The following is a 27,842-nucleotide window of genomic DNA, read 5'->3' as shown; positions in this document are numbered from 1 at the left end:
TCAAAAATGGACTCATGGCCTAGTGAAAGGTAAGAACTTAATCCCTTCTCAGAGCACCTAAAAGAAGCATCAACCCCCTCTACTAGCTCATCCATCCAGCCTTTAGGGTGAGCACAAACAATTGTGCCTGTCAAAATTTTTAAAGATCTTTAGCATTGTTTTCCTTTGCTTCATCCTTTACATCCCTTGTTACATGCTGCTAAGTTATACCCCTGACTTATCCATGAATCATATCAAAATCCATAATTGTGGCCTCAAAACCTGTTTTCAACATATAGTCAAGTATATATGGTAATAAATCATTATTCTGCTTTGTTATGTTAAATTTCTGTAAATAAAGAATTGTTTTTGTTTTTATACACTTTTGGCCTCTGGGAATGCTATCTAACTCAAAGCTTGGATTCAAAGTGGCAACACTGAATAAATAGTGATGATATCCATTGGGGATAGAAGTTGTATAAATCTTTACAAGAATCTTGAGGGTATTCAGATGGTCCCCACAGTTATGTCACACAAAAGGGAAAGGATGAAGTCCTTGCACTGGTGGCAATGGGGATCAGGAAAAGCTCTCACTTTTGGTAATTGCAGTAAACCCCATGGAAATCTTCACATTTAGTATGTTAAGGAGTAGAAAACCCACCTTTGGCCATAGTGGTGGGATTTCCCCCAGTTGATGGCAAGGTGGTGGGGAGGGGGGACTTCTAGAAAGGAAACTCCCACATTTGGTGGTAGTGTAATGGGAGAAGGATTGGAGAACCCCACAATCCCACCTTTAACTGCTTTAAAAAAATTCTCTGGTTAGATATGTTGTAATGGGGGTGTAGAGAGTGGCCAGGAACAATGAGTAAATATGGTTAGTAAAAGTTCTTAAAGATTTAGTAAGGCACTCTTATCCACAGAAGACACGGTCCAAGACTTTCAGCAGGTACCTGAAACTACAGATAGTAGCAAACTCTATATTTTTAAGAGAGTTGAAAGGCAAAGGCATTGCGATGTCAGAAGAGCAACACTAGCCCAATGCTAATGTCACAATGTCATAGTGTTAGGCTAGCAATGACCTTCTGCTGATACATCAGAAGGAGGATCATCAGAAGATGATCCTGGATTATAGTGCCATGATGATGGAAATGTCACTCAAAGGAAGCACTTTACAGATGCCAGCATCACCACTCTTGCACTTTAAGGCCATTATAAGCATGTTACAAGCACAAACATTTTACACAAGCATTGTACTGTACACCATGATCAGATCAGCTAACCAAGTGATGAGTGGGTAGGTAGCTTATACAGCATGAAAACATGAGATAGCATGAAGGCTCAGTGCACTACACTGCTCAGAACAGCACACAGTTTCTGGAGTTTTCTACTCTCCATTTAATACTGCACAAGTATTTCCATTTCCACTTATTATTTCCATTTCTATTTAATATTTTCTAAGTGGAGTTCAGCCCACATAACTAAAATCATGGAAAGCAGTATGGAGGATAAGGATGCCTTACTATATTTGCTGAATGCCTTTACTTTGAGAATATATTTATTTATTTAATTTTTATTCCACCTTTCTCCCATCATGGGATTCAAGATGGCATCTATCAAACATATTTGTAACAACTCAGACTATTTGTCCATCTAGCCAAGCACTGTCTACTCTGATGGTAGCAGCTGCTTCTTTTGGTTTGGCAAGGAATTTTTCCCATTACCTGCTAACCAATCCTTTCAGCTGTAGATATTAGAAATTCAATTGATACATTTTACATGTAAAACATATGCTTTCCCACGAGAGCTTGGAAAAAGTTAAATTTTTGAACTGTCCATGTTGGCTGGCAGATTTCTGGGAACTGCACTCCTAACAGCAGCAACACCAACACCAACCATCTTCTTCATCATCATTCTGACCATTTCTAAACTGTGCTTATTGCTGAACTCTTATAGAGAGTCCTATATTCCCTGCTCTCTATAATGGAGGGCATGTTACCTTGGGCAAAGATGCTCGAGAACCAGAGCTTTGAGTGGTCATGGTGAGCACAGTAGTGATGCCCAGGCCAACCCGGGCAGGTGCAGCATCCATGTTGATCCAGAAGGAGATCCAGGAGAGAATTACAATCAGCAAGCTGGGGATGTACATCTGGATCAGGTAGTAGCCCATCTGCCTCTCCAGATGGAAACGGGCTTCTATGCAGGTGAACATGCCTAGGAATTACAGAAGGAATGCAAAGGTTAGTCTAACGGAGGAGCTGCTGGGGACAAATTAGATTCTTAGTAGAATGAAGGACTTTTAAACAATAGGTCCATTCCATGATTACTGCTTCTACTTGCTATAAATAACATTTTTCATACTTTCTTTAAACTGCAAAAAATGTATTTCAGTACTGAGTGGAAATGTGACAAGGGTAACAGGGAAGAAGGGAGAAAGAACAACAGCCACCAGTAACTCCATGTCTTTCATTCTACCTTCATGGTGGTCAAAGGAGAAAAACTTGCTGTTGCTAACATTTTGAGCTTTTTGAGGAATATCACTAGCATACTATCATTTTTATAGCTCATCAAACAGTATTGTCTCTTTTTACTACTAAAAAGAAGCACTCAGTACAATTTACGGAGCTAGAATTGTCATCCCTTGATTATTTCTAAGGACAAATGCTTAGCATGTATCTTTTATTACTGACCTGTATTGTACTCTTTAGTGCAGTCACGCAAATCTTTCTCTTCTTTTAGGATGAACTGAGGCAAGGTTAACCCCTCAGCAATCTGCACAGCATTAGCTTTCTGCCATCTAAATATCAGATCATTCATTGTGTAGCCAACTGTGGAGAGACCAAGAGAACAGACAAAACACTTGAAGACCAATTGGGACTTCAGGTAAATTTAGAAGGCTGATATGATAAAGGCTAACACCCAACAGCACAACGTTTTTTGTTTAATAACAGCAAGATGCTAGGATTGGCCACCTCTAGAAAAAATGTTGTTCATGTCCAGAAAGCTTGACATTTGTGTGAGATGTTGAGATAAACATGCAGCAGTGACAAAAACGTTCTCTTCTTCCCATATCTTAGGCCTGAGACAGATGGTCCCGAAGCGGCGTGCCACCGCCAATTCTAGGGTTAGGGACTGTGCATCAACTGCATGGTCCCTAACCCTAGCACAGCATGGTGGCGGCCTAATGGCAGTATCCTGTCCACATGGGCGCCACCATCTTGATGTAAGCAATGGCAGCATATAGACGTTGCTGCGCGTTACTTTCATCACGAGTGCACCGTTGGTGCACTCGTGATGTGTGCCTGGCAACCCAAAAGGAACCCAGTTTTTCTGGGTTCTTTTTGGGGTGTATGGATGCTGGGCAGTTTGGCTGCTGCCATGTCCCTCTGGAGGGAATCAGGCCACCACCAGCCCATCCTTTTGGGACGGTCTGTCCCGGGCCTTAGATATCATAGGATGTGCTGTCAATGACATACATTTTCTGGGTAACATGATTGCTAGTCCCTGAAATGCATTAGGGAAGGGAATATGACTATCATGACAGCATGACATAAGTTCTTTCAGACTCTAGGGGGAATGGAACTACCAAATGCATGTCAACAACTTGGGGCAAAAAAACATTTACCACAATGTCTAATTTGACCCTTAAATGGATCAGACAGGAATAAAATCCAGAGGTCAAGGACTGACTAATTAGCAAGTATTCTGTCCTACATTCTTCTCTGGACAAGGGATTCCACCTTCCTCCCACATAACTCTAAGGACAATCTATGCTAAATTTAAGCTGGGCTGCTTGAACAATTGACAGTGAATGTGATCAGAGAAGCATGAAAAGTTGCATATGACACACAGTCTGTCCCAATGCTTCATCTCTTCCTACTGTTTTCCAGTTTCTCCTCCATAATTGGAGGATTTGGCAAAGAGCTGAACAGATGATGTGGGCTGTGTGTATCTACAGAATGGGAGTTATTTTTAGGCTTAGAAACCTTCAGGACTCACAGCTTTCCAACTGCATGATGCAAGTCTGGACATCCATGGGGAAGTTCTTCAGGTCCATAGGGCAAGCCAGTGTCAAAGTAATCCTGTAGCATGAAAAGAGTCAATGACAACTACATTATATTCAAGCCATTGGGATGATAGCACTTTGCTGAGGTCAATGTACATTCAGCTTTTTTCCTAAGAATGAAGGAGGTCTATATAAGAGACACCACTCCTGCTGGAGGTATGGCTGTGTTCCAGATATCATCATTACCACCAATATCATCTTACTGTTATTTGTTCTCCTTCACTTCTATTACAGTTATTCAGTTTTTAGCTGCTTAATATCTATGCTTTCCTACACAAATAAGTAAAGATGCATAATAATTGTAAGCCGCTCTGAGAGTCTTTAGGCTGAAGGGCGGGGTATAAATACTATAAATAAAATAAACAAATAATAAAATACAAATCTAGAATGCTCAGCTAGGCTGGAATACTGGTATTTACCTTACCATATTAGTTTTATACTTCACAGCAGTGATTCATGATGTTTGGTACAAATATGAGAAACAATGTTGGAGAAACACTGTTTTAGAGAACATTTAAAAACCGAGGAGGAATGTTAAAACCTTTGACACCCCCTCCCACTCCACCAGGAGTTCAATGTGATAGAGTCAGCAAGGGGGACATTACATGAGGCAGATAATCATGTAACTGGACTCTTAGCTATCAGACAATGAGGAAAAAGTGACCATGTTCTATACTAAGAAAAACTCCAAAGATAGATAGCATTAGTATGTGGACAGGTATATCCCATAAAACATAGACATGACCTCAGAAAGAGCTAGCCTTTACCTGGCTGTTCCTCAGTGTGCATAAGGTCGCATGTGAACATGATGAATGGTTAGTTTAGCCCAGTGGTTCTCAAACTGTGGGGTGGGACCTTTGGAAGGTGTAAGAGTTGCTCAAGCGGTGTGTGTGATTGGGAGATCCTGTTTCCAACTTCTCCCCCTCCCCCTCCCCTTCCCAAATTCTTTTTATGTGCAAAATTTACACATGTTGAGTTAAATATTAAATTTATTTAAATAAATCTGTTCTAATTTGAACAAAATATGAATATGCATGAGTGTGCAAATGAAAATACACACATTAAAGAAACAAAATATTTTTATTCATATACTACATTGAGTGGGAAGGGGGTGTGATATCTGCATGTAGATGTAAAGGGGGTTACAAAGGTAAAAAGCTTCACAACTATCAGAAGATTAAATGAGGACTCTTCATTGCCAGATTGGGGCTATGTAACTGGACAAATGTTCCAAGGCATTTAGTGGCTAGGGGTTCCATGCTATAACTGCTCCTGCACACATAGATTGCAATATGATGATGTCAAGGCAAAAATGGTCCTGGCAAAGTGGGGAACTGTGGAACTATAGCGTGTTTTTAATTGTTTAATTGCGTGATAGTGTGTTTTTAATTGTTAAATGTTTAACTCGTTAAATGTTTACATATTTTATTGATGAGTTTTGTAGTTGTATATCTATATTAGGATGTAATCCCACCTTGATCCATCTGGGAGAGGTGGGAAAATATAAATAAAATTTTTATCTCCCTCTCTCTCTCTCTCTCTCTCTCTCTCTCTAGTTATTCTCCCCAAAGCTTGGTAGCATTTAGCACCACCCTGGCTTCATTTTCTGGCTCTGGAGCAATAGAAAAGGCAGAGAGGTGGTGTGTTGGGATCACTGCCTCAAGGACACTGGCCTTGGTCACACTAGCCAGGAGATAGAGAGTGGGAGCGAAAACCAAAGCCTTGGGCCTGAAAGAGACTGGCTGTGGTCCCAGCCCCAGGGAGAGCTCCTCTTGGCCTGGCAACACTACCAAGCACAGCTTGAAGTCAGCAGTCCAAAAGGAGAGCTCACATGCTCAGTCCAAGTGGGGAGGCAGTTCTTAGAATTGTTTCATGGCACAAGCATCTTAACCTGGCCTTGCCACTGGGGTCTCTTCAGATCTCACAATTAACCTTTTATTTAAGAAGGAAAATGTACATCTGGATTAATAGAATCGGGAGTGAGAACTGCTGACATTTCCCCCACTAAATCATTCCTCCCTTTCTCTCATCTTCATGAGTATTGCCTTTCAGTAAACTTTTCAAATAGCAGAAATATGAAAACACATGTCTCTCACCTCTCCAAGCAGAACAATGAATGGTAGGTCACCTTTGGTGGCGGTTGTTTTATTACCTACCCATTGTTACCCGGAAAGCATTTCAAACAGCTGTGTGAATTAAAGCTTTAGGTTCCCCAGGCCCTGGGCTACGTGCTTTGGTTACTGCTTGGCTGTCTGGTGTCTGCTGTTTGAGCTGAAGCTACCGCCTGTTTTTCTTTTTCTTTTGTGTCTGCATTGCAATCCTCGCAGTTTGTTTTGTTCTTCAGAAACCAGCATGGCACCTGTGACATGAGCCAGGTGTCCCAGTGGGATGTGGCCCTTTGCATTTTGGAATAGCACTGCCAGGCATCAGTGAGACAAGAGTCTGCAAACATAGTGAGTTCACACAAAGGTAGTCTTTGAAATTGAGTGTGTATGTGCGCGCGTGCGCTATTCTCTGTCATTACCCTGCACTTAACAAGAAAATTGCATGTTCTCTATTTCATTCTTTTACCGAGGTGTTTATAAGGGAGGTTTGGAGGTGGCTTGAGTGGATGATTTCCAAATTAAAACGAGTTCAGTTATTTCAGCTCACACAGATTAATCTGAAATCCAATGACCCAGAAATAACTGTGCTGAGAAATGGCAGAAAAAAGCCAGATCTATCTAGTTTTGAGAGTGTGACTTGCCCGCTCTTGTTCAAAACAAACTCCATTCTTCTGAAAGCAAAGGAGAACAAGTTAGATTATCTTTCAGACTGCAATATCCCAGGGTGTAGAAAATCCACACATATATTCCTAAACTATGCTACATGTTCAAAATATTACTTGTGGATGAAATGAAGTGGGCTTAGCTCAGTCTTACATTCTTTTTTCTATGATCACACTGACATGATGCAAATTTACAAAGCAAGAATGCATTCTTAGGTTTCTAGAACAGTTTAGGCATAATTAATATGTATTTAGTGATCTTGAATGTGGCTGTAGCCTGATATACACTTATGTAGGGGTCCTGTTCTATGACCGTGGGAGACCCGGGTTTGAATCTTCACTCAGCCATGGAAATCCAGGAAGGCAAAGGCAACTCCCCTCTGAACAAGTATTGCCAAGAAAACCTCATTATAAGTTTGCCTTCAAGTGCCATGAGTAAGAAATTACTTGAAGACACATAGCAGCAACAACAGCAGTCCCACTAAATGTAATAGGATTTACTTCTATGTAGACATGAACAGCATTTTGATACACATTTCAAAAAATAAGAAGTGCTTTGCTGGATCAGACAGATGTTTGATGAATAATCTAAATTTTTTTACTAAGATTCTTTGCAGGCACATGGTCCATCAGTGTTTAGCAATCTCTCTTCTATCTATTCCATTTTAGGAAAGTAATGCTTCTTTTTTTAAAAAAAAAACCTGGAACAATCAAAAGTCCAGTGCAACAACTGCCTTTGCCCATCAGCACTTTTAGCTGTCTTGATGATACAGGCACAAACAAGACTTTTGACTTCCACTGCATTATCCTTTCATATCAACAACTGAAAGCTGACAAAATTGATGGTGTGATTTGAAATTCACAAGATTATCAGTCACACTAGAAATTTCAGCCTCACAAGAAAAAATATGCTTATGCTGAGAAATGCTAAGCAATGTGACTCAGTGCTTTTTAATAGTTTGTATGCAAGACTGCTCAGTGGCCCTAGCCTTTTGTACATGTGTAACCACTCTGTTCATTTGTCATAATAGACTATTTGGATGCCACTGACACATTCTCTTCTTTTCAGTCCTATGACTATGTGTCTGAGCCACAGTAAAATGTTTCTGAGCCACAGTAAAAGTTCAATTCAGGGTCAAATTAATACAAAGTATGTTGCAACTGATGCCTGGAGCTGCTAACTTTCTTCAGATGACAGAAGACCACATATGCTTTACTTGATATTTTCTACTACTGCTAATGCGGGGACTGATTCTGTGTCAACCACAGGGTTATTTTAATCTATGGTAATGGAGATGAGGGAGAGAACACTAGGTATACTGTAGGAGGAACAATGATATTCTGCTTCCCTGCCACTTAAACAAATCATCATCACTGAGGATGTGCACTCGAACAGAGGAAAGGGGAAGCAAATAGCTTTCAAGAAATCAATTTTAAAAATCAAGGAACCACAAAATGGCAGCTCATTTCTGAGGTTGAATGAAATAGTCTTGCATAGGATGTTTAGGAACATTGTCGGGTCCTATCAGATCTTATTGTGCAGATTCTGCACAATGGCTAATCAGGGGTGTTTGAAGTGCTACAATCGAAATCTCCAACCTAGCATTTTTCGAGATATACACCTCCCATCATCTCCAGGCAGCATGACTGATAGTGATTGGGAATGATAGGAGATGTAGTCCAACACATTTGGAATAAAGATGGTTAGGAAAGACTGTGCTACATGAATAGTGTAGTGGAAGAAACATTCAGCTCTAATATTTAGGAGGAATGAAAAGAATCTAGGAGTCTTAGTAGACCACAAGTTAAAGAGTGTGATGCAGCAGTAAGAAAACAAAAAACAATACAAAACAAAACAACAAAAACCTGAAACAATTCTAGGCTTCATCAACAGGAGTACAATATCCAGATAGAGGGAAGGGATAATAGTACTCTATTCTGCTTTAGTCAGACTTCATCTGCAATACTATGTTCATGTCTGGGCACCACAGTTCAGGAAGGATATTGACAACCTGGAATGGATTCAAAAGAGGGTGCCCAAGATGGTGAGAGATCTGGACACCAAGACCTATGAGGAATAACTTAGAGAGCTGGGTATGTTCAGCTTGCAGCAGAGAAGACGGAGAGGTGATCTGATAGCCATTTTTAAATATCTGAAAGGATGGTGTGAGCTTATTTTCTGTTGGTCCAGAAACCAGAACATAAACGAATGGCCACAAATAAGAAAACTACTACCTAAACATTAGGAAGAACTTTTTGACTGTAAGAGCTGTTCACTTGATGTAATCCTGCCTCGATCCATGGGAGAGGTGGGGAATATAAATAAAATTATTATTATTATTAATTATTTTCCTATTATTGCATTAATTTGCACCATACATTAAAATTGAACATGAGTGTTCATGATTTTGTGCTTCTTTTCCTTTAGAACTGAAACTGCTGGCTATTTCATGAGTCACACAGGGCCAGTAGTTTCCATGGTGAGGGTGTGGTAAATCTACTCTGGGATTTATTTCAGACTTGAAATGAAATCTGTAAAGGACCTTCAGTACCTTGGACAGCTCTTCTGCTATCTGGAATAAAAGAATTGTTTCGCTGCATCCTTGTCATGGCAACCACTGGCCACCCCTGCACAGGGCCATAAGGTTTCAGTCTTGCTTCAACAATAGGAGCTCATTCACACTACATAGTTACAGTGCTATTATTCCACTTTATCTGACATGGTTTTGTCCTATGGGATCTTGAGGTTTAAAGTTTGATCAGAGGCACTAGAGTAGCTTTCTGGTTCAGAATTCTAAAGGCCCCTACCCAAACTACAAATCCAAAGATTCAATGGGATGCTGCCATTGCACTTAAAGTGGAATGCAGCATTATAATTGTTTAATGGGACTGGGCCCTGGTCATAGAATTTTCACTGTGTTGAAAACTTGTGCATGAATTCTGTCTCTTCTTCTCTCACCTGATGCTGTACAGGACGTTGCCATTTTTAGAGATGCGTAGGAGTTTGTTATCTGTCGTGATTTCATGAAAGTGAGCTCCTTTCTCATTGGCAAAGAACAAATCTGGTTTCCAGATGGAGTCTAACATAGATGGGTCCAGATCCAGGGCATCATCTGGATACTCATGGTATGCCAGTCGAGGGTCATTCCATGTCTGCCGCAAGAAAATATTCACTCTGTAATCCTGCAGAAAAGAAAGAAAAGCAAGGTTATTGCTGAGTACCCAAAAGAAATGCCCTCAAATGGCAATGCTAAGTGCAGCATGAAAGGCACCAAAGAGTAGCTGAGGCAGAATGAGCAAAAAAAATCTTCAGTCTTCACTACCACTAGGATCATGCCCTTAGTCTGTGAGCATCCCTGCTGGTGCTCTTTCTTAGCAAGCTGTCCTTATTTTTAGCTCTTTAGCCAAGGGGTTTATCACAGGGAAAACAGCTGCAGCCCACAACACCTGCCCCATGCTCCATTTTCAGGCTGTTCTATGACAGGCCAGTGTTGTAGTGTGTATGACAGAACAGAGATCAGAAAATTAGTTGTTTGGTGCTACAATCCTGTGTTTATGCTGGTTTGGAGATTCTGGCAAATGGCAAAGCACCCTTAATTCCTCAGTCTAATATTGTTCAAAATAGTAACTATTCTATTAAGATAACAATTTATTCATGCTTATGGATGGACAAAGTATAACTCTGTTTCATATTTGGTAGGGGTTACAACAATGAGATACTACTGATGGGTGGAGGATGCAAAATGGTTCTTGGAAGGAGGATTGCCACATGTTTCTTAATTATAATCAGCTGCCTTTTAAAAAGTGTTCAGGTGCTTTTCAAAGTGCCTTTTAAAAATATACAAGCTATTGCATAGTTGCATTTCACATTCTCTCAGCAACCCTTGGGTAACAGACATAGTTCCCTACCCCTATTGCTTTAGACAGAGGAATTAAGGGTGCTTTGCCATTTGCCAGCTAATCTGTATCTGTTTGGAGGCCCCTGTTATCAATGCCTGGTTACCAGGGCTTCCAACTCAAGAATCATGGTAAAGTCCACAGGCAGAGGTTGCATCAACACCTCACTTATGCATTCCTAAGTACTGGAATCTCACAATATAAATGTGGGGAAAGAAGCAGGCTCTCTGTTAACCTTTAAGCTATTTATTATATGTTTGTTGTTGTGTGTCTTCAGGTCATTTTTGACCTATGGTGACCCTAAGGCGGTGAGCCTATCATGAAGTTTTCTTTGCAAGTTTCTTCAGAGAGGATTTGCCATTGTCATCCTCTGAGGCTAAGAGTGTGTGACTTGTTCAAGGTCACCCAGTGGGTTACATGTCTGAGCTGGGATTCAAACCCTTGTCTCCAGAGTTGTAGTTCAATGCTCAAACCATTACACCATGCTGGCTCTTTATTATAAGTAGTAATAAAGAAAATAATGTACAGTTCACCTTCCTTTATGTGGGGGATCCGTTCCGGACCCCCCCCCCCCCGCGTAAGGGGAATTCCGCCTATGCTCGAGCCCCATTTAAATGAATGGGGCTCATGCATGCGCCATTATCCCTTATGGGGCGTGCTGCCCCTTTTCCCAGTGCAGCTTTCAGCATATGCTGAAAACCAAGTAAGGTGTGCCTGCGTATGACACAGGCTCACTGTACTTAGATCTTGAAAAATTGATGTTTCTTCCTAAGAGGAGTGTACAGGCATATATTTATTATTATACGTAGCATTATGCATATGCCCATACACTGCTCTTAGAGAGAAATATCAACTTTCAAGGTCTAGGTACATTACTTTCAATACATTACATTGTATGTAAGACACACATTTCATAAATGCTTCAACTTGTAAGGAATTCTGCCTTTTACACTATATGATCTAGCCATCTATCTATTAATGAACAGCCTACCAAACAGATGAATCACATACAAATCAAAGAATACCCATCCATGTACAACAAAGAAAAAACATTTACAACAAAGAACAAAGAAAACCACAATCTAAATCTAGCCAACGATTCTGGTACCTGAGGTAGAAAATAAGCACCTAATTTTCCACCCTAACAGTAAAACTGCAATGGTAACAAAGTAACCAACAATTATTTGCTTTGTTATAACGCTATCAAATGTGTCACTTGGGGTGCCGTTTCAGTGTGCTCGGGAACTGGGGGCTGGAATGAAAACAAGAGAGGTAAAGAGGGAGGGGACAGGAAAGACTGACTGAGATTGAGAGAGAGGGGGGAAAATAAATAAATAAATAAATAAATAAAGAAAGAAAGAAAGAAAGAAAGAAAGAAGGTGAAATGGTGCTATGAAAAAGTCACTTGGTTATAGGGTCCTTTGGTCCAGCTGCAGAATGAAACAATGCTCCAGACTTTATGGGTTCCCCTGTAATTTAACAAATCTTGTTTCAACAGCTTTTGCTTCATAATGTTCATAGCCTCAAGTCTTATAGCTCCCTACTCAGGGCGCAGTACAGCAAAGCCATGGTTTTAGACAAAGGAAACCGAAGCTGTCACCTATTGTCCAAAGAAAGGGTCTGGTTTGGCCTGTCCTGGAGACACACAAAGACTCCCCTCTGCTATCTGTCCCTTTCCTCCTTAGCCTCACAGGAGAAAAGAAGCAGGTGGCTTTTTTGGATAAACAAAAAGAGGCGATAAAAGCTCAGACTCTTTTCCTCATTTGCATTTTCAATGTGCTCGCAGGAATGGCAGGTCATAAACCAATTTCACTGCCTTTGACCAAATTAATTGTTAGCATTAGGATTTATGGTTTTTATTTAGTGCTTTTCTTACTTGGGATGACCTGAAGCAGTGAGTGAGAAGGTGATAATAAAGTGAAGGTGTGTGTAGGAGTAATTATATGTATGCTGACTGCAAAATAATATAAAACTGTAGACAGATGCCAATGATCTCCTCCTCCTTAATGAAATTCAAAGGTCCTTAGAAATGCCAGCTTTTATTTTTGGGGCTATTTTATCTCATCTTGAGGAACATAAAACTCATTATGAAAGTGGCCCTGATATTGCTCAACAGAGGAGTAGTTTAAGACTAGTAGCATGGGTATAAATCAAAAGTACAGAAGGTGGCAACAAAAGAGTGGACAGGAGCATTTTGCTCCAGATAGTTTGAGAATAAGCTTGCCTGGCAGTTAGCCTTTATGGAGAACTTGGCTACCACAAAAAAAAATACCTTGATAACATCTCTGCTGGATTACTGTAACATAATTTGCATGAGTCTCTGTATGCAGAAATTTCAGCAGCTGGCACAGATTATGGTATCCAGATTGTCAGCTAGGTTTCCCAACAACTCTTTTGAATCTTCTGTGTATTTAGCATGTGTACTGTCTCCTGTTAAGTATGAGTTTCAGTTTTTAGAAGTCTATCCTATTTAGCACCAAGTAGGAGCGGGGAAAGGAGAAAGAAAAGGTGACTACTTGGTCTCTCCCATTTTTGTGGATTCCCTGCCCTTGCCCTTGCCTGTGCCCCCACCCCTGCCCCTGCCCCTGCCCCTGCCCCTGCCCCTGCCCCTGCCCCTGCCCCTGAATAGATCTCTGAGGAGATGAACAAATTCAGGACTGTTGCTTGAAAAAAACTGCATGTGTTGTTCATATTTCAGACTGTAAATCTCTTGGAATAGGGAACTACCCTACCTCTTCTTTGTGTAACACCATATACATTTGTTCTTGTGTGCCTTCAAGTTGTTTTCAATTTATGGTGACCCATAGATGGTGCAATTAATAATAACAATAACAATAACAATAACAATAACAATAACAATAACAATAATAATAATAATAATAATAATGCCAATAGGTGCACAAGCTTGTTCCCATAATCTTAAGAACTATAAATGTAAACATAAAGAAAGTTAAGATTTTGAGAATGCTATTTTCTGTATCTGATATCCAACTCTGTACTTGCACAATACCATCATAGATTTTACACAGTCCCATTGATAAAATGCTAAATATTCATTTTAAGATGTAATCTACTCAAGCTCCCATGTCAGAGTGATCCATAGGAGCAATATATAAAATTTCCAAAGAAAATCAAATTTTAAAAAGTGACATCCAAAGAAGAATACATCACCCCACTTGACCTTTTGGTTAGCAATGATTACAGATAGGATAGACTAACTCCCTTCTTTCTCACCTGAGTACTTGTGGCTGTTGTTTATGGGTGGATTCTGTAGTTGGGACCATATGTAGGAACTTTAACATTGGCTATGTCTGCATTGGATAAATATTCCAGGTTGACATCACTTTAACTGCCATGGCCTCAAAAAACTATAATTCCCAGAATTCCATAGCATTAATCCATGGCAGTCAAAGTGGTGTCAACTTGGATTATTACTGTAGTGCAGATGCGTCCTGAATCTACTCTCAGCAGGGTAGCCCACCCTAATCAGCTTCTGTAGCATCCTCTCTTGACTCTGTGTTTCTAGCCATAGGACCTGGCCACATGTGTGTTTCTGTCCACACAATGACCAGAGCAGAAGTGCACTATAGGTGTAGGAGCTATACTTTCCACAGTGCATAGACCAGCAGCAGTGGTGGCCAGAAATGCTGAAAAACAAACAAACAGGAAATGGCATGTTTTTCACTCAAGGTGGTGCTCCAGTTACTGTCATCAGGTTCCATGCATACCTCTCATGTAAGAAACAAACTCATAATACTCAAATCCTTAATACCCCTAAAAAACATTGCAGAGGGTGTTGCAAAAACATTTGTAAAACATTTCCATTAATTTGCAAGACACTGTGCAGATGCTATTATTACTAGGTTATAAATAATAATCAATTTGAAAATAGGCAATATCATATTAGTATATAGTTAGTATTTCTGACAAAAAATCAAGATGTCTGGTCCACATTTCACCATAGGCTTTTTCAGCAGAGCTAATGGCACCACATAACTCCACCCTCCCTGGCATCTCACCTCTATTTGAACTTGAAAGCTCACGTCTTAGAGGCATGGATACAATTTTATTCTCTTTTTTTGTAAGAAGGGCCAGGTTCCAAGAAGTCACCTTCATATGTTCTGGTTAATTACCCATTTCTTCCTTCCCAAGGTAAGATGTCTTTAGAAAACTGTTGAACAGCTGAAGACAGCTAATATGTGACTGGCCTGATGCAAAACTAACCAGTCAGGCAAGTCTGAAGTCAGGAAAGAAAGGTGGAGGCCAAGTAAATGGAAGGATTTGAAGGGGGCAGGGGAAGAGGACTTGAATATCTGCAGATGGTAGCTACCTGAGTGAATCAAATTCATTGATTTCCTCCCTTTACTGTTTGTGAAAATCAGTGATGGCTGCAGTCAGTGAAAATCAATGTAATTGGTCTAACAGGTAGAAAGCAAATGACTCTTTTGCTTATTCAGCTGCAAAGCAGTTGAATACTGGCAAGTCAGAGCTGTTCCTGTGCTTATTTCATGTAAGACATGAAATAAATCTGTGTAGAAGAGAGATTCCAGTGGGAGCTGCTCAGAGAACTGCCTTGCATGAAATGGCAGAGAGTGGTTTTAGAAAGCAAAGAAACTGCTTGGTGGAACTTAGTGCTCCTAGAATAAATGGAGGTTTGAGCAGTGTGCAGAAGTGTGAAGGACTGAAGGAATAAGATGTCACATACTGCAGCTCCAAAGAGCAATATGGATTATAATGGGACCATTTGCACGTGGGTAGCCTATGCTTCCTGTACTAGTGGTGGACAAAATATGTTCTTCCAGAAGTTGGATGGCAGCTTCCATAAGCTCTAGTCAGTCTAAGCAGTGGTGAAGAATGCTAGGAATTGCATCCAACAACTTCTGTAGGACTACACTTGGCCTACTGTGACCTAGACTATAGACTTGAATTTTCCTCTGCACTATGCACAACTGGAGTGAGAGAGGCTCAGATGCAACATCTGGCATTGGTGGGGAGAGAATCTAGAGCTGCAGTCCTGTGCATGTTTGTTCTTGCGTGCCTTTGAGTCAATTTTGACTTATGATGACACTAAGGTGACCTATCATGGCACTTTCTTGGCAAGATTTGTCCAGCAGGGGTTTGCCTTTGCCTTCTTCTGAGGCTGAGAGATTGTGACGTGCCCAAGGTCACTCAGTAGATGTCCATGGCTCAATAGGGATTCAAACCCTGGCCTCCAGAATTGTAGTCCAGCACTAAAGCCACTACACTACACTGGCTTTTATACTCATGTGTGACTTGGTAGTAACTCCCACTGAGCTCATTTGGAATTCAGGGTAGAGTATGTATTGGATTGCACTTACTGTTATTTCAAGCCTGTGATCATCTCACTGATCATGTTAGTATTACTCAAGTGAAGCTTGAGAGTTTTACTTTAAAACTTCAAAAGCAGCAAATTGGCAATTAATTCATTTATTTGGTTATTACTCTGGGAGGGAATGAAATTTGTTAACATATAGGCATTTCTGGCATAGGCATTTTGTGACCCTATGGCATAGCACAAAATTAATCAATCAAATGTTCTCACCATACAATCATGTACACTTTGAAGTAAATGGAAGTGACCCTGAGAGAGTCACTCTCAGAAAACCCCTGTGATAGGTTTGTCTTAGGGTCACTAGAAGTGGGAAACAACTGAATGACATAAATAGTAAACACATTAAGGGGATCTACAGTCAATGAACAACTCCCTGGGGGAGAGGGGGAAGGGGAAAAAGAAAAAGAAATGTGACAGCTCTTTAAGACCAACTGCTTTTTATTTTTAGCATGAGCTTTCATGGATATAAACCTATTTCTTAGCATGCTGTACATTTTTCTTTTTCTTTGTGTGTGTGTCTATGCGCGAGCAGGAAAAGCACATTGGTAGGTGAACATATTTTACGATTGTGACATGTGGTGTGTCAGTCCACAACAGCACTTGCTTGTGGGTCTGCACATATGCTTTCATCCTTAGTAATGCATTCAATCATTTTGAGGAACCCATGAACAAGGGGAACTTATGATGGAGAACATAGAAATTCTTAGAGAAAATACTTCTATAGGCATTTGTAGGTCCTCCAGTGTGATTCTATGGTGTAAAGACAGAGGTTGACCACAGAATTCCACTGGAGGAACTAGAGATTTCTAGATAGGTATTCTCTCAGGTAAAAAAAAAAGGTTTTTTTTTAATTTGTGGTTTTTCCACTTTTACTGGGACCCTGAGCCTCTCACCCCAGTAAACGTGGAGGGCCAACTGTACTTGGAATAGTTCTGTGTTGGTACCTACTGAGCAGACCTAGTATCTGGAACATATTTTTTCACCTTCAGCTCATACCCATTTTTCACTATGCTTCCCCTTACTGGCCCCCTATTTGTTAAATTGCTCTGTTTTTTTTATAATCAGCATCACAGCTCTGTCCATGCATTTCCCTACAAAAAGCCAACAAACCAGAAAAAGAGCAGTAATACTGAACTATTCTAAAGCGTTGCCTCATAGCACTCTTACTGTCCACCTCATTGGTCTCCTTTTTAGGGCTGACATAATCTTACTTCCTGAAATATGAACAAAACAACCATGGAATTTAACACCTAAATTAAAACTGTATGCATTTCAAATTATATCTCACTTGTTTATATCTTGTTTATATTATAATGTTATTTCTAAGATCTCTGAATCTTGTAAGAAAAAAAACAACAACTTGCAGAAGCAGATTCATTAGATCAGAATAAGCTGCCTTCATCTAATATGCCTACTGCCCCAGAGAGGGTCTCCTCTGGAACAATGCAGAGACTTCATATATATGACAGTTGTTGTAGGGTGCCTTCAAGTCATTTCTGACTTTTGATGCCCTTAAGGCAAACCTGTCATGAGATATTTTTTTGGCTATTTATTGCTATTGTGAATTGCTTCATTATTTTATTATTGTTTATTTGCTTTGTACTTTATTTATTGTTGTAACCCACCCTGATTCCTTGTGATTGGGTGGGCTATAAATAAATCATCATTATTATTATTATTATTATTATTATTATTATTATTATTATTATTACCAGAGTGCTAGTTCACAAATGAAACCACTACACCACATTGGCTCTCTAGGCAGATCCTCAGTAGGAGTGGCTACTTCAAGCCTCTTTCTGACTGGTTGGCTGTACATCTCTTTGTGTACATCACAACAAATACTTATATTTAAATTTTTTGTTGGTGGTGGTGGTGCAGGGAAGCAAACACTCCCTCTGCCTCAGCATACATACTTCCATGAGTTCTATGTCCTTGCCACTTTTTGGTGCTTGGAAGCATAACAGGATACCTACTTATTCACCCAAACAGTCTATCTTCTCTTTGAGAAGTTAATTTCATATCCACATGATGCCTAACAATTACTTTCAGTTAAAACACTTGCAGCCTCTGATTTCTTGCACCCTTTATTTTACTCTCATTTGCTGCTGTGGTTGCATTGCAGTTTCCTATAAGGTTACATTTGATCTAACCTTTTGAAGTGAGATGGATAGCATATGAAATTTCTTTAAATAGATAAAATTATATATAGATCACATAGATACAAAAGGGCATTCTAAAAGGAAGAATCCAAATGCCAGCTAGTGAGATTTAATTTAAAAATTCACATTTGCAGCTCTTGTTTCTGTTTCTCAAGTGTTTAGAAGGGCTGACTAGTTGAATAGTCATCTAATATTTTGTCTCCATTATTGATAAGTGTAGAGGTCTTCATAATGTTACTTTTGAAATTTGTTTAAGGTATTTCAATCCAACCTTTGCATTAACGAAACTTCATCTTACCTTACACTAAGCTCCAGCTTTTGTGAGGAGCTATGGGGTTTCAATTTGTTGTTTTATTACTTCAAGTTGTTTCCCACTTATGGTGACCCTATCATGGGATTTTCCATAGCCCTCCATTAAAAATAATAAATATAAAATCAAAACCACCATAGAAACAGTAAAGGAATACAGTTGGCTTTCCATTTCCACTGATTCTTTATCTAAGGATTCAGTCAGTCAGAGTTTGAAAATATTTTAAGAAGTATGAATTCAAAAAAGCAAACCTTGATTTTGCTATTTTATATATGAGACACCAATTCACTACACCACTGTATTTAATGGGATTTGAGCATCCATGATTTTTCATATCCCCGGGAGGGCCTGGAATCAAGACCCAGCAGATACCAAGGGCTCACCCGAGTAGACAAAGTATCAGCCTAAACAGTTGAAAGTTTACAACACCTGGTAAAGGAGACATGGAGGCCACTTCTTGGAGTAGGATGTTCTACAACTGAAATGTGGCCTCAAAAATAAAATAAAATAAAATAAAATAAAATAAATAAAAGAAAGAAAGAAAGAAAGAAAGAAAGAAAGAGGCAGTAGAACAGTGTTCCTGCTTATTGTACATCAGGGAGCAATGGGCAGTGCAGTCCCATCAATAATTCAACAAGACACCTGAATAGATGCTTATAAAAAGAGGGAACTCTTGAGGAACACTGGTCCCACAATAATTAGACCAAGTGTGGACAAGGTATGATCCTAGGATTACATGTGCCCCCCCTCCCCTTAGTGTTGTTGAGGGGACAATGACTTCTCCAGGTTCATAAACTGAGATGACATTACGTGATCCATTGTCATGTCTAGAAATGCCACGGACCACCCTTTGTCAGCTCCTCCTTATGGGTAAATGATCTCTTCTAGGAGCCTCTAGGGGTAGAAATTCATCCTTCTAAATAGGGGCCTTTCCATGCAATTATAGCACTTTGATTTCATTTTAACTACCATGGCTGTATCCTGCAGACTGCTGGGATTGTGCTTGGTGGGACACTGGAGCTCTCTGGATGAGAATTCTAAGTATGCCAAAGTAAACTGCAAATGCAAAGAATGTTGCCATGGGAATTAAAGTGTAGCCATAGTGCCATAATTTTGCAGTGTGGAAGAGCCTTAGAGTGCAGCCCTCTCCTTGCACAACTTAACATAAAAGTAGGCATTCTTTAAAACCAGAAGTGGACAGTTTTGCTAGGGTTTGGCGGTTAGGGTTTTTTTTGGGGTTTTTTGCATTGTAGGGTGACTGAGCAGTCCCTGGCAGGTCCCTGGCAGGTCCCAAGGGCACACAGTTGGCCACAGTAGCCCATTCTTGAATTTGTATTGGCCCTGGAAACAACCTGACAAGCAGTGAAACCAAAAGTGGTATATTCACATACTTATGAAAAGAAAGATATGGGCCTGAATCCTATGAGTTATTCCTGAGTAGATCCATTCAATCAACTGTTAAATGGTTGCATCAACACTTATGAAATTTAATGGGTCTGATTTAGTTGGGAGCACCAATAGGATTCAGACTATAATTTGATGGGTAAGAACTTGTTAGCATCTTTAAAAGTGGCTTTAGTTATAGTTGTAAAGGACTGAATGAAACAGCTGAGAAAGGGTTTATGACTACTGACGCGAGCAGCAGGTAATGATTGATTTTGAACTCTTACTAGAAATGTTCTGGAGACTAACTGCAATACAACATCTATAGCTGGGGTGAGGAATGTGTGGTTGTTGGACTGCACTTCCCATTGTCCCTCATTACTGCTATGCTGGATAGGGCTGATGGGAGTTGCAATCCAACAACATCTGGAGGGCTACACATTCCCCAACCCTAATCTACAGAGTGACCCACTCTGATTAATTCAGTTGGACAATCATACATGTCTATTAATACAGCATACACCGACCAAGGGCATGACACTAAGATCTTTCAATATTATCCCTTTAGGATATTTTTGCTCTTGACAGTGTATTCCAAAATTATTCTTTTTCTCTTTCTTTTATTTTTTATATGATGATGCTCTTTTTTTCCTTGCTGCCTCATGTTTTGTAAATTTCACCAAGCATGTCTTATCACCAGCAATTATCTCCTAAGAACATATTTCTCTGACATCTTTCTAATTTCCCATCTTACTCTCACTAATTTTTGATGAATACAAACTTGCATCCTAGAGTTCCTGTTCCTCTAATCTCCTGATAATGCTTCTCCTTTATTGATGGCCTTTGTACTCCTTCAAGCTGCTATTATTCTCCCATTGGATTGTGCCCCAAACTGTATTTGTGAACTCATTAGATCTTTGCATATTGACATAATGATTGCCATTGATCTGTGTGCTGAAAAGACTGCCTCTAGTGCCTTAAATGTCAACATCAGTGTCTTACATGTGAACTAAAATTCCCAATACTGGCACTTTAATGATCTTTCTAGATAAAAGCTGGAATTGTAATAACTATGTAAATTTCACTCCCAAGGGGAGCGATATTCTCAAAGTAATCCCAAAAACGACAGTGTGCAGTCACCAGACTCAGCTAGCTAAAACAAAAGCACAGAGTGATAGTCCTTCATCTGAACCTAACCCAAAACAACATGAAAATACAATTGTATTTGAATCTCAAAATAACTCTTTTAATATTTCAGTAAATTGAAAAGATTATTTTCAACAAACATTTTTTCTATCGATTGTCATGAGTAAAACTGGCATCCTCCATTAATGTGGGCAAAGCTCTTTCAAGAATAACAGCTCCTTCAACTTCAAGGGCCTATTGGTTTGACATGGCAAAAAAATGAGAGATAGTTTAAATTCTTTGGAACTTTGAATTAGAACTGCTATAGTGCTTGCCTCTGCAATGTACAAACCACGTTACAGATACTAACAGGTTAATGACATGAGCAATTGTATCCCTCTAGCAAGCTGATGTCGTTTTGTATTTGCTTACCAGTGCACTGTGCACAATCAACAGGAGATATGGTACAAATCATATGGTTTGTCTAGAATACACCTGGAGAACCCGAAACCTGTAGCCATCATTGAAACCTTGAGCTTTCTATTTCCCCCCCGGTTAATCAAGTAAACTGCACTGATGTTATGAGCTTAGAAAGTTACTTTTTTTGTACTCTGTTACTGTTGTGTGCCTTCAAGTTGTTTCTGACTTATGGCGACCATAAGGCACACCTATCATGGGGTTTTCTTGGCATGTTTCTTCAGAGGGGGTTTGCCATTGCCATCCTCTGAGCCTAAGAGAGTGTGACTGGCCCAATGTGTTTGATGGCTCATCAGGAATTTGAACACTGAACCCCCCCCCCCCCCCCCCAAGCCAGCATAGGCTTCACTGAGTTAAAGTGCAAAAAAGTACAATTTCTAAGTTACGATTTTTCAAATGGTAATACTTCCAATTTCAAATGCAAAGTTTCCAGAGTAACTAAGGAATCAGTTTAATTTTCCATTGTTGGTTGGAAAGCACCATCTTTTTTGCTTTTAATGGAAAACTGTGATGCTTTCTTTAAGCATCAGAATTTTCTATGCATGACAAGAAGGGAAGAAAAAGGAATCTGGCAACAGGGAGCCTACCACCTTCTGTAGTACAAGGAAAGTAAATGACATGTTCTGTTTAGATCTCTCAATTTCAATATGCCTTACATAAGTTTTATATTACATTTTCTTTTCTACTTACCATTGTAGTTTCTGCAATAGATCCAAAGCTGTTGATAAAAATATTGCAGCTGACATTCACTGGAGGGCCTGTAAAGCAAGCAGAGATAGGTTTGGAATCCTTAAAGACTTAGAGTTGGAAAAAATAGATGAGCAATGGTAGGTCAAAATGAGTTTTAGACTTAGGTCCAAAACACACTGCAGAAATAGTCCAGTTTGAGGCCACTTTAACTGTCCTGGCTCAATGCTAGGGAATTCTGGGAACTTTAGTTTTGTGAGACATTTAGCCTACTCTGTCAGAGAGCTCTGATGCTACAATAAACTACAATTCCCATGAGTCTCTAGAACTGAGCCAGGACAATTAAAGCTGTATCAAACTGGATTATTTCTTCAGTGCGTTTTGGACCTTAAGACTTTTAGATTTAGATAACAGGAAGACTTTTGAGTGAACCAGGGATGATGCCCTTGAGTTATATCACTTAAAGACTTTCAGCTCATAAACTCTAGATTATAAAACTCTAGAAATCACTTTGGAGAAAAACTAACAGAAAGCTCAGCCTTTTCTTTCCAACAAGTGAGTGACAAATGGAACCCAAACTGGGGAGCATCAAGAGAAGATTCCAACAGAGAGTGAGGATTAGCATTTGAGATCTTGGATATCTTGAAGCAAACAATGAAATGATCAGAAATGGGCCACTGTGAGGTTTGCTCTTGTTCACTTTTCTTTAATACCTGTTATTACTTACAGCTCTCCCTTGAAAAGATTACAGGATTAAACAAGACAGCAAACCTATTCCCAATATAAATAAATCTTTCTGAATAGCAGCAGCAGCAGACTGCAACATTCAGTAAGGATAATGTATCAATCTATATTCAGGGCTAGAATCTGGCTGACTGAACATGAAGGGGAAAAGGGCAAAGGAGCTTCATCCAGCTGCAAAGGTCTTGCCAGGAAACAGCTGTAACTGGCTGTCTAGACATGCTGAATCCCATTAGGATTCTTGCATAGAACCAAAGGCCTCGTCCACACAGGCAAGAAGTTACTAGATTTCTATGTCTGATGGCTCTATACTTGCTCCCCTATTTAAAATCTTCAGCAGTTATGTATGCAAGTATTTTAGTCCTAGAGCTTTATCACACGGGAGGCTTCTTGTGAGTAAATCGCTATGAAATCATTAGAAATTGTAAAAGAATCATGATTGGGATTCACGCCCCCATGTGCTTCTCACATGAATAAATCGTCATGGATGCATCAGGTCTCACTTCTTCCATCAGTAAATCGTCTTTGGAGCCACCATTTGGTAATAACAGGATCTTCTGTTATTGCCAAATGGCAGCTCTGTGACAATTTACTGATGAGAGAAGTGAGCCCTGAAGCTTCCATGATTATTTAGTCACAGGAGAAGTGTATGGGGATGTGAAATCTGATCACACTTCTTTTATGATATCTAATGATTTCATGGTGATTTACTCACGGGAAGCCTCCCATGTAATAAAGTCCCAAATCTCGAGTCTCTGCCTTCAAGTCTCAAGTCATGTCTCAAGTCCTTGCAAGAAAATTTCTCAAGTCTGGAAGCCAACTTTTAACAGAAAAAAAGGAGGTGGATTGTGCTTTTTGGAAGTCTCAAGTCAACTCAGTGTGTCATTTTTGCCATGTCAAGTCCAAGTCAAGTCATTGAAGTTACTTGAGTCCAACTTAAGTCTGAGTCAATTGACTTGAGTCTACATCATTGATCTTCCGTATTTTTTGCAGGCTTATAGAAGGAGTGCTGTCGATTGTTGCCAAGGCTCTTGAAAGTCACTGTCCATCATGGAACTTAGTTCCCCATTACCCTTTCCAGGGCGCACCAAGCCTTCTCCCGGCACGGCTTTCAGTATATGCTGAAAGCCATCTAAGTCACACCCGCGTATAACACGGGCGCACTGAATAGTGTCTAAGGGAAGTAATAGTGCCACTATATTCTGCTTTGGTCAGGTCCCACCTGGAATACCGTGTCCATTTCTGGGCATCACAATTCAAAAAGGATGTTGACAAGCTGGAGCATGTCCAAAGGAGGGTGACCAAAATGGTGACGGGTCTGGAAACAATGCCCTATGAGGAATGACTTAGGGAGCTAGGTATGTTTAGCCTGAAGAAGACATGATTAAGAGGTGATATGATACCCTGTTTAAATATTTGAAGAGATGCCTTATTGAGAATGGAGCAAGCTTGTTTTCTGCTACTCAAGAGAACAGGGCATGGAACAATGGATTCAAACTACAGGAAAAGGGATTGCATCTCAACATTAGGAGGAACTTCCTGGCAGAAAGAGCTGTTTGACAGTGGAACACATTCCCTCGGAGTGTAGTGGAGTCTCCTTCCCTGGAGGTCTTTAAACAGAGGCTGGATGACCATTTGTCGGGGATGCTTTGATTGAGAGTTCCTGCATGGCAGGGGGCTGGACTGGATGGCCCTTGTGGTCTCCCAACTGTATGATTCTATGAAATATAATGGATTAAATCCAATTGCTAGACCCAGCTAGAGTGGACCAATGGAATCAATGGAGCTTACAGAAGTGTGCCCATTGGTTTAATGGGTCTGCTCTTCCTGGGACAAGAAATTGCATTTATCCCAATAAAGTAAAAAAGTAGTAAGAAAGGAAGTCTCAGAAATTGTTTTACATAATACTCAATTTTCCTTCTTTTGAATGAGTTTTGACTCTCCTTTAAATTGTCCTAATCATTTTGCCAGTTCTCTACAAATGTAAAACAGAGTTCAACCTTAAATACATGCATACATTAATGTAATATAATGTATGAGCTGTTGCGACTTCTTTGGGGAGAGCTGGTAACATTATAGGATTTGCCTAAACTATAGGCCAGAAGGCTTCAAGATTTAATGCATCTGATGGCTTTTCTTTAAAAACATGTCAACATTCCTCAGATGTGGAGAGAACAAATGTTTCTCATAGCTTTTGTCTAGCAGTTCAGGGGCAGCAAATGAACATCATGCTCTGATGCTTTCACTAACTGTGGTTGTATTAAAAGCTATGGTTGCATCCATTATGTTAAAGGACATTTCCTACTTGTCCCTTTCCCATGACACTAATATATACCCTATGCTATAGATTCTGAGTGGGCATGCTGAGTTACTTGCTGATAATTTCAGGATGTATTATGACACAGTATTGAAAAGTGTATGCTACTATGATTTTACCTAGGGATTAAAGAGTAATCCTACCTATAACCTGGAAATTACTCTTTTTATTAGTTTCTTCTTGAAACCAGTCTAGATCTGTTACCACTCAACACACATTATACATCCAAGCTGATTTTCAGTTTCTTTCAGTCAGACGGCCTAGCAATATCTAACAAAATAGTCAACATTCACATCAATTTACAATTCCCAGATTTTGGACAGGGGAGAAGATATGAGGCCTTTTCACACTACACAATTTAGCACCATATTTCTCTTTAAATGACATGGAAACATCCTACAGAATCCCTGGAATTGTAGTCTGGCAAGACATTTGAGCTCTCTGGCTGAAAATTCTAAATGCCCTTCCCTAAGCTGCATATCCACATGCCATAAAAGGGAATACAGCGCCATAATTGTGTAGCATGAAAGGATTCATGATAATTACATTGTCACAGAATCAGCATAGGTTACTACTTTAGAAATGTCCTATATCAAGAAGCAACTGCAGCCAGTCATGCAGTTAGGTCATTTTGTGGAGCCCGTATCTTTTGATAAGAGCATGTCTTACCGAAATGTAATAAGTCAGGCCTGCTGCTTTTCAGGGCTCTCCTGCTCATTTTCTGTAGTGAGGCCCTGGATTTCTGCCCTGAAGACCTGTCCTTATGCATCATTGTTAATAGCTAAGATCTTCAGCTTCCCTCCATTTTGGTGAGGTGAATGTAGCAAGGGTTAGTTTTTGTGGGTTTTTTGGGCTATGAGGCCATGTTCTAGAAGAGTTTATACCTGACATTTCACCAGCAGCTGTGGTTGGCATCTTCAGAGAATGCTAGCATGGAAGAGTGGGGTATATATACTGTTGGTTGAGAAAAAGCGATTTACATATTAATCTGTGTATTGTTCTGTTGTTGAATGGCAAGGCCTCATTGTGTCTATTTAATTAATGATCCAATGTCTGCTGGGAACCCTCCCCCTCACCCTGAGTGGTTTTCATTTGCATTTGCTGGGTCTTGATTTTGGTGTTTTTCAGGACTGGTAGCCAAACTTTGTTTACTTTAAGGGTTTCTTCTTTCCTGTTGAAATTGTCCAGGTGTTTATGGAATTCAATAGCTTTCAATTACTTTGGCGGAGTAAAATATTTAGGGCTGAGGATATTACGCTCCACCATGAAAGCCTATATAGTACTAAAATAATTGACTAGTTGTAAAGGTGCCACGAGACTCCTCTTTTGCCCCTTCCTCCCAGCTCTTGGTTTGAAAAAACAAACAAACTCTAATACATCGAGTTTTAACCAGAAAAAAAAAGCTTTCCTGTGTATTCTGACCTGATAGTTGTTGGCATGGTCCAGAGTTTCAGTGTTTTTAAACAGTATTTTATGCCCAGGATGGTTTATAACATGTTCTGCTACTGCTGATTTTCCCGGCTTCCGTCTACAGTGTCTCTCATGTTCCTTGATTTGTGTTTGAACACTGCGTTTGGTGGTCCCTATGTAGACTTGTCCACAGCTGCATGGTATGCGGTAAACTCCTGCGGCCGTATCCTTTGCTGAGGGTCTCTCCTGTCCTTCGCTGAATGAAGCATTTTCTGGATTTTCTTGGCCAGTTGGTAACTATTTGTGATTCCTCACCAGTTTCCATATTCTGTCTGTGACCCCTTTGATGTATGGTAAAAATATCTTCCCTTTGGGTAGTTTTTTATCTTCACTCCTATTGTTTTTTCTAGGCCTGGCAGCCCTTCTGATGTCTGAGCTGGAATAACCATTAGCCTGTAGAGCCCAGTCTAGGTGCTTCAATTCATCTTCCAGGAAGTGGGGTTCATAGATCTCTTTTGCCCAGTCTACCAGTGTTTTTATTGCATTTCTTTTTTGTCCTGGGTGATGGTTATTTATTATTATTTATTATTAACCTTTATTTATGAAGCGCTGTAAATTTACACAGCGCTGTACATGCAATCTTTTTAGTTAGACGGTTCCCTGCCCTCAGGCTTACAATCTAAAAAGACATGACACAGAAGGAGTGGTGGAGGGAAGGGTAAGAGGTCCAGCAGTTCCTCTCTACTTCCAAGGCCTGGACCAAGGCAGATGGACTGGAGGGAGGGCTTGGCTTCATAATGGATGGTTAATCATTTTCCAGGGAAAATACATACTCTCAAGTAGGATAATGCATATACAGTACATAGCAATACAGGAAATGGTTTGATAAACAGGCACCAAAAGAATATCAAATAGTAAGCGACAATTATGCAATGCCTGGGAAGGCTTCTCTGAACAGGATGGTTTTCAACTCCGTTTTGAAGCTGGTTAAAGAAGTGATGGCTCTTGCTTGTGGGGGAAGAAGGTTCCAGGAGTGAGGGGCAGCAAGTGAAAAGGGGCGAATCCGGGATGGGGCAGAGGAAATCCTGGGCTGAGACAGCAGACCTTGACTACCAGAACGGAGGGCTCTGGTGGGAAGGTGAGGAGAAAGAAGGTCTGAAAAGTAAGGAGG

At 40.1% G+C, this 27,842-nt stretch overlaps 1 protein-coding gene across 2 annotated transcripts in view; it reads right to left on the bottom strand.

Annotated features, from left to right (window-relative positions):
* LOC149321763 (glycine receptor subunit alpha-1) overlaps positions 1-27,842 on the bottom strand; it is a 96,183-nt gene that overhangs the window by 13,177 nt on the left and 55,164 nt on the right. For both annotated transcript variants that reach the window (XM_089501878.1, XM_089501926.1), the window contains exons 3-7: positions 22,207-22,274; positions 9,769-9,992; positions 3,976-4,058; positions 2,667-2,804; positions 1,976-2,190 (exon numbers count right to left, since the gene is read on the bottom strand). In XM_089501878.1, the coding sequence (XP_089358004.1) occupies positions 1,976-2,190; positions 2,667-2,804; positions 3,976-4,058; positions 9,769-9,992; positions 22,207-22,274 (728 nt within the window). The remainder of the gene's footprint in view (positions 1-1,975; positions 2,191-2,666; positions 2,805-3,975; positions 4,059-9,768; positions 9,993-22,206; positions 22,275-27,842) is intronic.

Source organism: Sceloporus occidentalis, unplaced genomic scaffold (genome assembly GCF_023333645.1).
Source record: "Sceloporus occidentalis isolate IW3139 unplaced genomic scaffold, rSceOcc1.0.p SCAF_1, whole genome shotgun sequence".
Taxonomy (NCBI): Eukaryota; Metazoa; Chordata; class Lepidosauria; order Squamata; family Phrynosomatidae; genus Sceloporus; species Sceloporus occidentalis.
The sequence above is the reverse complement of the archived record's forward strand: the minus strand, read 5'-3'. Positions and strand labels throughout refer to the sequence as shown.